The following is a 14,132-nucleotide window of genomic DNA, read 5'->3' as shown; positions in this document are numbered from 1 at the left end:
GTTCCTGGACCAAAAATACATGTACATAAAACAAACAATGCTTATTATTATTTTTTTTTTATTTCTGAGAAACAAACAATGCTGGTACAGGTAAAGCATAACCAAAGTGTCACTTTCATTAAGTTTGGTCTTGGACCTAACCTACTATAGTGCAGCTCAATTGTCTATTCTCATTGACTAGGGATAGAGTTTATGGCATCGTCAGCCAAATAAAGTTAGGTTGTATAGAACACACAGAGAATCCTAACGTGAACACTCATTCCATACGCAAGCAATGTGAGATTGTATTCCTTAACATCCTCCATCACGTGTAGCCGAGTTTGAAGTCTGTCACGTGTAGTCTCTTTTTAAGTCTAACATCGTGCAACTTTTTTTGTTGGGTCTGTTATCGTGAGGGTGCGGATTTTGAATTTTAAAAATGTGGGATAAATGGTCCCCGCTCTGATACAATGCGAAAACTTTATATCCAATCCAAAAGATTAAGCTATTAGGTGGACAGGTCCTTACATTACACTAAGTGATCACTCATTTCATATCCAAGCAATGTGAGATCGTATTCTTTAATGGTAGAGGTAGCAAATGGGCGGGTTAAATTGGGTTTGCGCGGTTAATGCGGTTCACGGCGGGTTGGATGTGGATCATGAATGAGCGGGTTGGATACAACTACAGGTCCCATCAAACCCATGAACCCGCTCTGGACCCAATAAAACGCAAGCCTCCGCAACCTTTGCCTTTACGACCCCAGAATAGAAGGCATTAGAGGGAAAGCTACTCCTATAAGGAAATAGCGTGGTTACTTACAGTCTCTCTCTATGTTGGGCCACATCTCTCTACTTCTCTCTCTCTCTCTTAAACGAGGACATACACAAACCCCACCAAAATTCTATCTCTAGGCTAATTCCATTCGTTATAGTGTATTTTTACGTATAGTCCGCGTTGGTTTCTACAGGCCAAGTGCAACAAAGGTAGAGACACCAATTGCAAGTACAGCTGGAAACAGAGTTGGCCGAATTGTGTGAACTTGTCCTTGTTTCCAAAGAGGATGAACCTGTGCTCCAAATCATCCCACCCGTTAACAACCCATTTAAGACCCGTGTAAACCCATTTATAAACAGGTTGGTGTGGTGTAACCCAATTAGACGCATTATCATATACGGTCGCGTGTGGGCAGGTTGTAATTGGGCAAACATGGACGGATAAATGGGTTTGGGTTAAGATTGCCACCTCTACTTAGCGGCATCAACCCTTATTTGGTCCTCTTTTTTAACCCATAGTAGGTGTTTCATGTTTCTTGCATGTCGAACGAGGTGCTTAGCCTTTTCAAACACGGGAGTTTGTTGTGCTTGGCGTAACTTTTGCTTATAGCATACGACCCTAAAGTACCTTACGTCAACATATAAAAACTGATTACCTAAAGAAGAAAGGGAAGTGAAGTTTTCAGCCTGCACTAAGAAATTTAACTAATTTTCAGCCTTTAAGTAAAGCAGCAACAAACAGGCCATGATTTTACAAGCTTTCATAAGGAACCTACAGGTGAACAACAGAAGATGGCTGGAAAAGAGAGAACTTGGGTTGGCCTATGAAGAATATCTTAAAAGCTCGATAAGATTGCGTAAAATAAACCTCCTTCCATGCACATAAATTGTAGCTTTCATCCACTTTACTTCACAAATGCTAATCCTACTTATGTAGAGCCAGCTACATGAATCCATTAACTCAATATCAAGATATTAACAATATATAATAAAGGAGGAAACTAAGGACGAAAGTTTCTTCCAGTAAAGGTCAAAGAACTATCAAACAAACTTCAATGATGTCAACAAGCGAAATGTTACGATTGACTAAGTATGGGTTTAGTCTTGTGTATATAAGCTCCTCGTAAGCCGATTTTCAAGAGTGAGTTCTACCCATGAGTTTGTATCGTTTGGTATCAGAGCTAGCAAACACGTTGCAATTCGACCCGCGGAGGGGGCGACCTTTAGAGTAGATTAAAATACTTAAAAAGTATTGAATACTAATAGGTGAGTGGAGCCGCCAAAAAAGAGGAAAGGCTACCACCGGCTCAGTGCCGATAGAGTGGGATGCCCACCCGTGGGCGTCACTTCCAGAACGTTGTGGTATGTTACAATCCTTATGTCCCACATCGACTAAGTATGAACTTGGTCTTGCGTATATAAGCACTTGGGCACCTCTCCTTGTAAGTCGGTTTTAAGGGTGAGTCCTACGAATGAGTTTGTACCATGAAATTAACGTGCATCGAAACACAGACTGAACAAGAGAACATAAAAGCACATTTTGCGACGGTAAGAGAGCCCAGTTACACACACCTGAATGCTAATACATAATGAGTTGATATCGGGTCCAGTAACCAAGACTGATAGGGACTTCGGCAGAACTCCTTCCTGAAATAAGATAAGAAAACCCCCTATCCAACAGCCCATCATCCCCACTTCCCCCGGCTTCCAGCAGCAACAACAGAAAAATAAAAAAATTGTCTCTTGTATAGGTTCCATCTACGTATAATTTATGCAACCAGCATACAGGCACAATTCACAGGGCCAGCAAATGTGAAATCAGTGTCAAACTAAACACCAAGTAGCAAATGAGGACACATCTGGAAACACAACTAAATTTCATTTGTTCCCCAAATACAGTTGCATAACTCGGCCACATTAAGAAGACAAGCAGTCAAAATTACCACTACAAGCTGATTGAATATCATCAATTAAAATAGCAAAACCCACAACACTGGCTCTAAACGTGTGTCCAAACAAAGGCAAAAAGCTTCAAAAAGAATAAACAATATAATAACAATGGTAAGCCAAAAGCATATGCACAAAACAAGGGCTACATACTCGGCAAGTTTCACAATGAGCAACCTATACTTGACAAATACACTTTCTAACTTTCTAAGGTTACAATGAAGCTGTGAGACCTTTGATGGTATGACTTTGAATAGAAGATGAATCATCTATACAAACATTCTCATTGGGTAAGGATCAAACCACAAAGAAGATGAATACCATCAAGAAAAAGATCAAAATGGCGAATATCTTAATCATGAGCCACCTGTTTGATGATATTTGGTTTAAATGCCTCAACAGAGAACTGCGAGCACCTTCAACATTTGCCAACGACTCTTCCATGTTATCATCGATCCTGATTACATAAATAGGCAGTCTCAATGCAGGAAACCTTCAAGTTTTAAAAAAATTTGAATGAACTAATTAAAGGAAAATGGGAGGAAAATAAGAAAAAGAAGAGTGACACCCAATTCACTATGCTTAAGACTAGAGTAAGAAGCTTCAACCAGGAGTACAATCCAACCAAACGCAATTCAATTGTTTATTTATTCAATAAGATAGCCAAATTTGAGCAAAATGGGAGGAAAAAAGAAGAAGGGAGACCTAATCCACTATGCTTAAGAGCGAAGACAACAAAGTATAAAGCTCCAACCAGGAGTACCATCCAACCGAATCCAATTCAATTGGCTTCTTATGAGTACTATGAAGAAGCACACTTTCGAAATTCCATCTACAAATCAACATTGTAAAAACACATGTATTCTATAGCATCAGAAGTTCATAAAAAAAATCAAACCTGATAGCCAATTCCCCTTGATGAGCAACCATTGTAGCCAAATGAGTGAATATCCCACCAAGCTCTGAAATTGTTGATTCAACATTTTGGAGAGCAACTGCCCGGCTTTGTGAGTAACTCTCCTGCCTTGGAACCACCTGCTGCAACATCGACATTTCCATATGGTGTGTTGGAGTGTTGTCTGCAGCTAACCTCCGCCTGAATCAAGGTTTAACACAAGCTGTTAGCGGACAAAACTCACAAAAGATAGCTAGCCAAGGACATACCTAACCACGTCATAAAACTACAAAATTCACCAACCAATCCAAACGAATGTCATTTCAGAAGTTAAAACAATATTCACACTAGAACAATATGAAGTTTTTTGCTAATTTACTGGTGCAACCCATCAAGAGAACCGAGGATTGCAACCACCGACAAGAGAAAGAGAGATTACTTCCCTATCTAGTGAAAGGCTTTGGGAATCAAGATCTAAGGGTTGCTAAATGCACATAGATGGCCCCACTCACCGCATTTTCATCTCCACGTTTTCCATTGCTCCCACGTGTCAAAAGTGTTTGACCTGTGGACCTCCAATATGAGCTCACAATTGGTTCCAATACTTTCTACCTCTATAGACCAAATCACTGATGCTTGACCTCGCACGTACATGGTACACGCCAAATTGTAGTGAACCCATTTTCCACATCTTACGGCACTATAGAAGCCAAATAAATGTGTTCTCCAAAGGCTGAGGCACCCACTATGAACCTTAACATGATAATGCCAAGGAAGGAAACAGGGCCTAGGATAGCTTTTCGAGCTCCTGTTGCCAGTTTGCATTTGCAACGGTCAACGATCATTAAAGATCCAAGGGGGTTTTAGTAGAAATATGGTTAACCAAGACAGAAAAATGTGAAGGTCCAACTCAAATTAGCACACATAATGACACGCCAGTTTGCATTTGCAACGGTCAACGATCATTAAAGGTCCAAGGGGGTTTTAGTAGAAATATGGTCAACCAAGACAGAAAAATGTGAAGGTCCAACTCAAATTAGCACACATAATGACACACCAACGCACCTCAATTGGTTGCCAGCTTGAACTCCATCTGCCGGTAATCTGGAGCATAGGGAGAACAGCAAGAATATTCAGCATCAGAAAATAAAACAGTAGATGCACAATAAGTTTGTAACTACGGCAGGTAATCATCCAGTAAACCATATTAAGTCAAATTTGCATGCAATTCAAGATTGGCACAGATAATTATTCTGTGATAAAGCATACAATGCAATCAAGTGTACAAACGAGCTAAGAGTTAAGGCATCTGAACAGTTATAGACTGGGGAAATATATGCCATAAAAACAACAAAATTCATACAATCAAGTGTAGGTCTACAAGCCTTAACGCAACAGAACACAGCAGAAATCATAGAAAAAGGTATTGTACACAGTTGCCTAACTTGCAGCTCCCTCTTGACTTCATTACAACAGTATCTTTACATTAAAAGATCCACCAATATATGTGAGAGAAATTTGCACATCTATTGAACAAATCTGAAGGTGCCGTTCAAAAAAAAGAAGTAATCTGAAGCTACATGCTTTAGAAACTTACTTCCTAACATGATAACATGATGCTATCTACATATAGCCATTGAATCTTTGAACAAACTTTATGGCAAAACAAGAAAACCAGCCATCTGTCTACTCCAGAAGTATAATATTCCAAACAATTTAAGACAAAGCATCCAGTCCATTAACAGGTGAACTTTTTTCCATATTTCGTGATCTTCATCGAATTCATCGGAGGCATCAAAGAATGAAGTAAAAAAATCCTTATGCATGTGAAAATACATCCAAATCACTCCTCCCAAATCCATGATAATAAAAGTAGACCAGATAACAAGGAAGTATTAGAAGTTAGAACTATCACTATTGGGACCATAAAATGCTAACCTAGCAATCTATGATCTACATAAGGCAATCCAACGATGGGATGCGTATAAACACCATGTTAAGCAATTCAACTAGGATTATCAGTTCTCCCTTTATGTTTAGCTCCCGTAAGAGGAAATCAGGGATAGAAAATCCTACATTGACTGTTGTGAACTCCCCGATGAACCAGATGGAGTTGACCAAGGAGGTGGTTCAGTAACGGTCTTCGCAGGCTGCCTCAAAGGGTTCTCTCTCGCTATATTTGTGGAGAACATCTGTTTCCTATTCTCATGAGCTTTGATATTCTGTGGAAAAGAAGATGAAAGTTGATGAGGTGACAACTGCGTATGATAACGGATGTAAAGCAGAGGCACCACTGGCTGTTAGCTTGAGTGGCATCTCCTACCACCCCTAAGAATAAGAAAAAGAATAAGAATCATTCAACACCGACCTCAGTTCTGGTAGTTAACACATCCTGAAACTGTTTTGTAGTCCCCATAAGTTTATTCTTCAGATCATCACAAACTGTTGTGGAGTGGACAACTCTATCATCTGAATAATTCCCATCAGCTCTCTCCAAGTTCTGAAGGGTTTGCAAATCCGAGATTGCCATGTTAAGTGAAGTGATGTCATCTTTTACCAAGGCAGTTAGTTCTTGAATTTCCTTGAGTGGATCATCGAATATTGATGACCTTTTGGCCACTGCATATCAACCAAAATCCAGAAAAAAAGAATCAACGTAGGTTAGCACATCATCGACCTGAGCAACCACCATTATAAGAAAGTTCTCAAAAACAAGAATAGCTTCACAATTTAGTCATCTCAGATGTGTTTTAAGTTGATTCTCCAAAAAATAAAATATGTGTTTTAAGATGTTCCACATAAAGGGCGAGAGAGAGAGAGGCACGATAAAATCAGCATAAAGCTTCACAAAATCCATCACTGATGCTAATCCTTGGACATCCAACAACTCTCCAACCGAGGTTAATTTTCTCTTTCCAACTTTCACCCTCGCCACAGACATTGTCTCAAAACAAATAGGCACATGTTAAAAGCTTGATCAAGATCGATTTGCTACATAAACAAACCAAGCTTGGACATTTTTTAAGCTCGCTAAGGTTTCAAACCAAGCTCGAACAAGCTAATACTGCTCGTTCAGTTCAGCTTAGGTATTAAAAAATTCAAGCTACTCGAAATTGGCTAGTGCTCAGCTTTATTACAACTTGTTTGAGATCGGCTCATCTCAATAAACAAGCGAAGCTCGAACGTTTTGTTAAAGCTTAAGTATTCAAACAGGCTTGATCAACCACCTACGGCTCCTCTCGTTTATCACCCCTAAATTTGGAAATCTCGTGTATCGTGAGGCTCTGTAGCTAATTGTATGGATTCCTTCCCTCATGTATGATCATGATTCATAACAATCCAATAGTCCCAAATACTACAATAGACAAACAACAGAAACAGGAGATTACGTTTCGCAAGCCTGGCGATCTTGAGAGACGTCTCGTGGATGCCCAACCCGATCCGCGAGGCCTTCTTGTTGAACTCCGATCTGTACGACGACGCCGGGAGTTTCGGCGGCGACGGGCCGTTGTGCGACTCGCCCGACTCGTTGGCTCCGCCTATCTTCTTCAAGGTCTCCGATAGGGATCGGAACTCCGACGTCCGGTCGCGGTAGGTGGAGACGCCGGCGGACGCCATGGACATTGACGGCGTCGGAACCGGTGGCTAAGGCGGTGGCTTAGGTGGATCCGTGGTCTACGGTGGGAGGATCGAAGCTGGTACCGTTAACTCCTTCGGTGGAAGGGCTCTGTCGAGTAAGGTTTTGTGTATAATTTGCGTTAATGTGTCACTCGACCAATGGGCCCGTGGTAAATTTAGTGCAGTAGAGTACTAGAATGGTGTTTTGCAACCAACATCCGTTTCTATTGCAACTGTCTTATTTGTAACATTTGAGTCACTCTAAATGCAATGTGCACATGACTTGAATTTGTTATTTTCTATACCTCTCCAAACCAAATGAGCAGCGCTATAGCTACCGCACCAAAAATGTGGTGGTTCGTGTAGGGTCCACTCCGGACTCCATACGGATGATCCGATGGGCAACGTAAAAAATCAGCTCGATCGGATATGTGTAGGTGCTCGGATGATCCGAGCCGTTCAATAATTTTAATAGGAGTGAACTTAAGCACAAGGACGTGAGAGATCCAACTCCCGTTTCATGGTTCTAGGTCTCGTCAGCCAGTGGAGGAGGTGCGGGTGGGTTTTGAAATCAGGGAGGAGGAGAGAGCGGATCTGGAGCAAAGGGGGGTGGCGGGAGGCCGCAACCCCACCCCAAAATGCGCAAATCCTGACTACACTTTCTAAAGTGGAGGAGAGTCTCTAATCAAGTACACTACTACTGCGGATGGGCCCCCTTTCCCTCCTCGCTAGCCCTCCTTTTAACTCGCGACCTCGTCTCTTCGAAGCTCCACCGTCCAACCTCCATTGTGACACTAATGGAGGGTCTGATCCACCTCCCTTTGCTCCAATCCAAGTTTAAGGAGGGTTGGATCTGATGAGATCACGTAGTCCAAGGGGGTGTGGTCATATCTGAGGCGACGGTTTGAGCGATATTTTTCGGTGACCGAAGTTTTATATTTTTTATATTATTCTAGTTTGTTCTTGTTTATCTTCGTTTTATGGGGGTTTTCTATTTCCTGTGCATAGATCCGGCCCAATCCTAAGGTCTAAGAGACTTGGGCCTTGGGCATCCCAAAAATTTTACTAGTAATTTTCAAGGGCCCTCTAATATTTTCACTATTTGGGTTTGAGTATGACTATTTTTAAGCTCAAAAGAATGAAAAGAATGACCAATTAGAGGTAATAAGTTAGCCCAATCTATCATCTCATAACCTCAAGTGAACCCATTAAATCTTCAAAATCATTTCTCCCAAACCACTGAATAACACCTCCCAAAATCTTGACAATCTCGTATTTTGTATTCGTATGTAATGATTAGTAGAACTTTATATTAGTTTGATTTTCTCGTATTGTGATTGTTGCTGTAAAAATTGTTAAGTATTAACTCTTTAAATACTTTTTTTTTGTTGACCTTAGGCATTAAAAATCATTAGGCCAGCCCTGCCTGTGTGGAACTTCTCGATGCTTTGTGGGTAACACTTCATTGTATTTGAATTTTAATGAGATCCTACCCAATCCACATCAATAAAACCCGAAAGTTGCGGATCGTTGTTCCCAATAGAGGACTTCGGAACTTCGGATTTTGGATTTCGAGTGTTTATAGCCCTTTTTGGTAGTTTCTTGGCTCAATGATGGGGAGGGGCTCGATAGAGAATCAACCAAGGAACAACTATTCGCAACCCTCTATTTTCTCTTTTAGCCCATTTATTCACCTAGTCCATTTCTAATATTTTAAAAACAAAAAATTTATCCATATAACCCATTAAATATACCTGATCTTCCCATTATATCATTCTCCTCTCAAAAATTACACTTTAAACTCTCATCCCTAAACCCCCACCCCCCATTACTGTCTCCTACCCCCATAGCCACCACCGCCACTCCTGTTAGAGCTCCACTGCCTCTCTTCAAGGTGTCATTCTGTGTGTGTGTGTGTGTGTGTGTGTGTGTGTGTGTCATCTCTCTCTCTGTGAGTATATGCATAATTAGATCACTTTCGTCAACATGTCAAAAATATATATAAAATTCGGTAACCAATTGCCGAACTATATATACGAAAATCATACATAACATTTCAGTAAATAACTGTTGAAAACAAGATTATATTTCAGCAACTACATGTCGACTTCAGTAAACAACTGTCGAACTACTATATACGAAAATCATACGTACATTTTTCGGTAAATAGCTGTTGAAAACAATATTGTATTTCGGTAACTACATGTCGGAAATGCATGCAAAAAAAACAAGAAACATATATTTCGATAATTTAATGCTGAAAATGTATCTCAATTTCGGTAACTAACTGTCGAATATGTTAATATTTTACAGTAGTTTGTTACTGAAATTACTTATTTTATTCTATTCGGACCAAACACATACATAGAAAAATTGAATTTTGTAAACCTAGACGCCACAACAACAAAGCAGAGGGCATTGTAAACGGAAAAACTTACCTCCTCACGCGACTTCCAAAATACGTCCATCACAGTATCTTTCTTATCATTTGTTATCATATGGTTGCCAATAGAATTTGATTCAATTTCAATTTCAAAATCTAAATCTACAAGTGGGTCAAAAAATGGATTAATGGAAGGACTTGAACCTTCCATTGATACAATATTTAGCTCTTACTCCTCCTTTGCCGAAAAATTTGAGAGAGAAGAGAAAAGAGAGGATGAAGATAAAAAAGAAAGAGAGCTTTAAAGAGAGAGGAGAAGAGAAGATGAACAGTTGGCTGGTGTGTGTGTGTGTGTGTTTGTTTTAAAAAACGTGAATGATGATTTTTGAGGGGAAGGGAGAAGAAGATAACTTAGGATTTTGATCATAAGGGCATGTAGGTCATTTCACGTATAGGTATAATGGTAAGTATGTCATTTTGCATTAAGGGGTCATGTTGTAATTAGTTGAAAATTTTTAACGGACTAAGAAAAAAAATAAAAGGCTGCGAATAGTCGCTCCCAACAAATTGTGGCACCCACTTTAGTGTCCCATCCAAACTGTTGTTGTGGGCCTCAACAGCTCACAACGGCCCAAACTTGGACTCAACTGAATTGTAATTTTTATATAGAAAAATGATGGTTAAGAACATATTTAAATAATTAATATCCGTCAAATATAAACTAAAATATTTATTAATTCTGAAAATATCGTTGACGGATTAATTATCAAAACACGTCTCATTATTTTTCCTTTTTATACGGTTCCGAGGCCCATAACGGCTCAAAATTGGACCGTATATACAGTATATCGTTTTTTGGTACTTATATACAGTATATATCGTTGTTGTATCTCATCGTCATAAACTGCACATCATCAAAATGGCATCAAAGGCGGTGAAGAAGATCGCGTACGACAAGAAGCTGTGCCAGCTCCTCGACGAGTACACGCAGATCCTCATCGCGGCGGTGGGCAACGTGGGGTCCAACCAGTTGCAGAACATACGCCAGCGGTTGAGGGGTGATTTCGTGTTCCTCATGGGGAAGAACACCATCATGAAGCGGTCCATCAGGATCCACGCCGAGAAGACCGGTAACAACGCCTTTCTCATTCAGATCCCCGTCCTCGTGGTACGTATATTCTCTGATAGACATCCATGTAATTTTGTGAATCGAATTTTTTTTTTTTGGATGAGGAAAAAAATTGCGCAATGCGTGACGCCTGGGCGTGGCTTCAACCTAATGGCTTCAGGCGCAATTTGCATTCAAAGACAAACAAGGTCTGGGCTTTGGGCTCCTAAAATCCACTTAAAGTTATAGGATCTGTTTGGAAGTGAGGGAAGAGAAGATAAGATAATTAAGGACAATGAGAGAAAAATTAGAGGAAATTTTTACTGTGCTTGGTACTCTAATTTGCCATTTTATCTTCTCTTTTCAATAAAACCTAAGGGAATGAAATACTTTTTAACGCTATGTTCCAAACAAAGCTTTAGGGTTCATAATATGTAGTATGAAATAATAAAAGTCTATTATGGGAGTGTATGAAAATATGGCCTACAGTTACTGTTTTGCTGCTAAAAACTGAAAGGATAGTGAAGTTGAATTGGAACGTTCAATACTTTGGGACATTTTATCCAGTTGAGCATGTTTTATTTGGATTTTCTAGATTGTTTAGCCGTATTTTTTTGCTAGTTAAAGTACAAAGGGGCTCTTAACTTTTGATTGGACTTCAGTTTACTGTTTTTTCTCTAACCCAGTCGTGTAACTCGTGTTATATTTGTACGTAACTTTGATTGAAGTTGGTGTTTTGTTAATTAGGGTAATGTGGGTTTGATTTCCACCAAGGGTAATCTGAAGGAGGTGAGTGAAGAGGTGGCTAAGTACAAGGTGAAATACTCGTACCATCTGCTGTTCATTATTGCTACAATTGTATGGGATACACTACAACAAAAAGCACAATTCCGGACTAAAAATAATTAGTCGGCAAATAGTCGCCTTGCACTGAGTGAATATTATTTAATCAGCTAAACTAAAGCCAATCTCCGACTAACAACATTTGGTCGGTAAAAACATATGTATTACCGACTAAAATATGTCTTGGTCGACTCTAATGTGGCGCCAACGCCATGATGTTCGTGCGTGGTGGTGGGAATTACCAACATTTATGGCATTTGGCTTTGAGCGTCATGGTCTACGGATTGAATTTAACGACTAAAATATTAATAATCACCCGCGAGCCCTGAAATAAAGAAAACGAGTATCAAATATCAAATAGCATAGTAAAATGGACATGACAAGTCTAAGTTAAGGGGCGTAAATAGGCGTATTTACACGCCTATCAGACATAGAAGATTAATGTACAAAGAAATTTCAAAGAAATTTGGTGGTTACTTGTAAAAGTCCTACTTGTACCTAAGATTAACTGCTGAAATTAGTTTTAGCAATTGTATCTTTCACATGCGACATGTCTCGTAATTTGCACTTCTTTCTCCTACATATCTCTCATTATATTCACTTCTTTTATATGCTTGTATGTAATGGAGTGTTTCACGATTTGACAGATTGCCCTGGATCAAAAAAGAGTATTGTATCCTCCAACTCGACTGGCACAACAAGTAAAACTGCAGCAGTACCAGTTGATAGAGCAGCTACAACACCCGCTTCGCAGATTCTGGCATCTACTCCTTTGAGTGTTGCATCTCCTTCTACCCATGCGAGTGTTGCAGGTAAAATGCATCTATTTCTGCATATTTGCCCCTTTATATTCTGTATTCTTGCCCCAAAGAGCTAACAAAAATTACTACTCTTGCCCTTTACAATTCATAGTATGCTGTTGTCTAATAGCTTTCCAAGTGAGATAAATTTTATACGCAGAAGGGGGAGAGACATTACATATACTCCAATGGCTTGTTTGATTTCTTTCTTGTTAGCAGTCAAATGCTCTTGTATACTGTCTCACTCACTCACACACACCTTTAGTACTTGTTTTTGGTGTAAGTTGTTTCGAAATTAACTTTCTTCCAGGTTTTAGAAATGGCAGGAAAACAAGACTATTACGTTGTGTTTGTGGGTAGGACTCCCGGTATTTATGAATCTTGGCCAGCTTTTAGGGAACAAGTGACTAGATTTCCTAGTGCCGTGAATAAAAAATATAGCTCTTTCGATGCAGCACACAGAGCTTGGGTGCGGTACACAACACCAGCTGAGCATGTACAGTTTCCTCCATTGTTGGAATTTGCTGATTCCGTTCGAGTGAAACAAAAAATGGAGTTGGAAGTTCAAGTGGAACAAAAAGAATCTGGTGGTGTTGTATTGTCATTACTTTTCTCCTTGGTGCAGTATTTACTTAATATCAGTCGCGACAATATGTACTATGTAGTTGTTAAGGTTGAAACTTGTATTACTTTTTTTGGAATATCAAGTTGTAGTGTGGGAGCATATATGACATGGTGTTGCGAATCCTGTAGATTTCTTTCCTCTAATTATTCTGGTATTGTGCTTGTAAGCAATGTGTGGACTCATATTGTTGGTACCTTATTTGGTTGTTTCTGGGGTTTTGGTTTGTGAGTCTTGGCTTTGCTTGAGTATTAGGCTTTAGTTTGTGCTGCTATCTCAGTCTTTGGAAATTGACGGGATATTTTTTGCAGCAACCTTTTGCTGCTCATCTATTCTTCTACAAGAACATGACAAACTTTATAGTGCTTTACTTGCCTCAAGTGGATTAAGCTTGAGGAAATAGTTCAAGGGATGACTAAAAAGTTGTATAATTTGAAGCAACATTTTGATGCTTCAGAAAAAAGGCATACTGGCAATAGGAAAATCCAATCATTATGGAGCAGCATAATTGATGTCCAACATTTGAGTGGTAGTTATAAAAGGAAGCTAGACAGCCTTGTGTGTTAAACGGTTTACTCTCGTGAATTTTGGATTAACATTCCCAAAAAGCCTAAAACACCGTCTCAGATTGGACTGATAAAACTAACTTCATCCTCTCGTAATCTGATGAACCGGCATCAAGTTGCAAGAGGTATTGGTTTCTAGGGTGATATATTGCCTTCACCAGCCTCGGTATCTTCCTACTGTCTCCATGAGATCCAGAAATCGAATAAGCGATGACTGGATTTTTTTTGGCCCTTTGGAGAGGGTTCTCATAGAAATTGGAAGCTCTTCAAAACTTACCTAGTTACATCCAAGTAGGGTCTTGAAAAGACTAACCAACGCTACCATTTACCAAAGTTGTGGAAATGCATAGAATCCAAAAGCAGTAACCAGAAAAGCAATGCATAAATTCCGGACATCTTCACCCAAATAACATATGGTTTGATGATACAAATTGGAACTTTTTTTTTTGAAACGGAGGAACAGCCTTACAGCCATATCAGTAAATGGACCCGACTATGCAACCCAAACCTCCGGGAAAGCTAGCGCAGTCACGGCCCTTCATTTACTTCAGGTTACTCACTCGGTGAGAAATCAAATCCCAAGCCTTGAGGAGTA

The 14,132-nt window shown here is 39.7% G+C and overlaps 2 protein-coding genes across 2 annotated transcripts; one reads left to right on the top strand and one right to left on the bottom strand.

The window, feature by feature from the left end:
- Positions 1-2,708: 2,708 nt before the first annotated feature.
- On the bottom strand, positions 2,709-7,919 carry LOC131300167 (syntaxin-31). The gene is made up of 6 exons (XM_058325881.1): positions 6,987-7,919; positions 5,966-6,216; positions 5,674-5,819; positions 4,663-4,701; positions 3,601-3,798; positions 2,709-3,159 (listed from the first exon to the last, which is right to left on the bottom strand). The coding sequence occupies exons 1-6, from the start codon at positions 7,219-7,221 to the stop codon at positions 3,000-3,002; spliced, it is 1,029 nt and encodes a 342-aa protein (XP_058181864.1). The 5' UTR covers positions 7,222-7,919; the 3' UTR covers positions 2,709-2,999.
- Positions 7,920-10,469: 2,550 nt separating this feature from the next.
- On the top strand, positions 10,470-13,140 carry LOC131300193 (large ribosomal subunit protein uL10-like). The gene is made up of 4 exons (XM_058325916.1): positions 10,470-10,766; positions 11,454-11,522; positions 12,197-12,361; positions 12,667-13,140. The coding sequence occupies exons 1-3, from the start codon at positions 10,518-10,520 to the stop codon at positions 12,323-12,325; spliced, it is 447 nt and encodes a 148-aa protein (XP_058181899.1). The 5' UTR covers positions 10,470-10,517; the 3' UTR covers positions 12,326-12,361; positions 12,667-13,140.
- Positions 13,141-14,132: the final 992 nt, after the last annotated feature.

This window comes from Rhododendron vialii, chromosome 9a, assembly GCF_030253575.1.
Source record: "Rhododendron vialii isolate Sample 1 chromosome 9a, ASM3025357v1".
In the NCBI taxonomy this organism is placed as follows: domain Eukaryota; kingdom Viridiplantae; phylum Streptophyta; class Magnoliopsida; order Ericales; family Ericaceae; genus Rhododendron; species Rhododendron vialii.
This window is presented reverse-complemented; position numbering and strand designations above follow the sequence as displayed.

Bases quoted from the DNA above. Each gene is read 5' to 3' on its own strand.
- LOC131300167 (XM_058325881.1), bottom strand. From the start codon at position 7,221: ATGTCCATGGCGTCCGCCGGCGTCTCCACCTACCGCGACCGGACGTCG. The intron at 6,217-6,986 runs GTAATCTCCTGT...GTTGATATGCAG, and splicing joins GATCGCCAGGCTTGCGAAAC to TGGCCAAAAGGTCATCAATA. The intron at 5,820-5,965 runs GTCGGTGTTGAA...TCTTTTCCACAG, and splicing joins TGTTAACTACCAGAACTGAG to AATATCAAAGCTCATGAGAA.
- LOC131300193 (XM_058325916.1), top strand. From the start codon at position 10,518: ATGGCATCAAAGGCGGTGAAGAAGATCGCGTACGACAAGAAGCTGTGC. The intron at 10,767-11,453 runs GTACGTATATTC...TTTGTTAATTAG, and splicing joins TTCAGATCCCCGTCCTCGTG to GGTAATGTGGGTTTGATTTC. The intron at 11,523-12,196 runs GTGAAATACTCG...ACGATTTGACAG, and splicing joins AAGAGGTGGCTAAGTACAAG to ATTGCCCTGGATCAAAAAAG.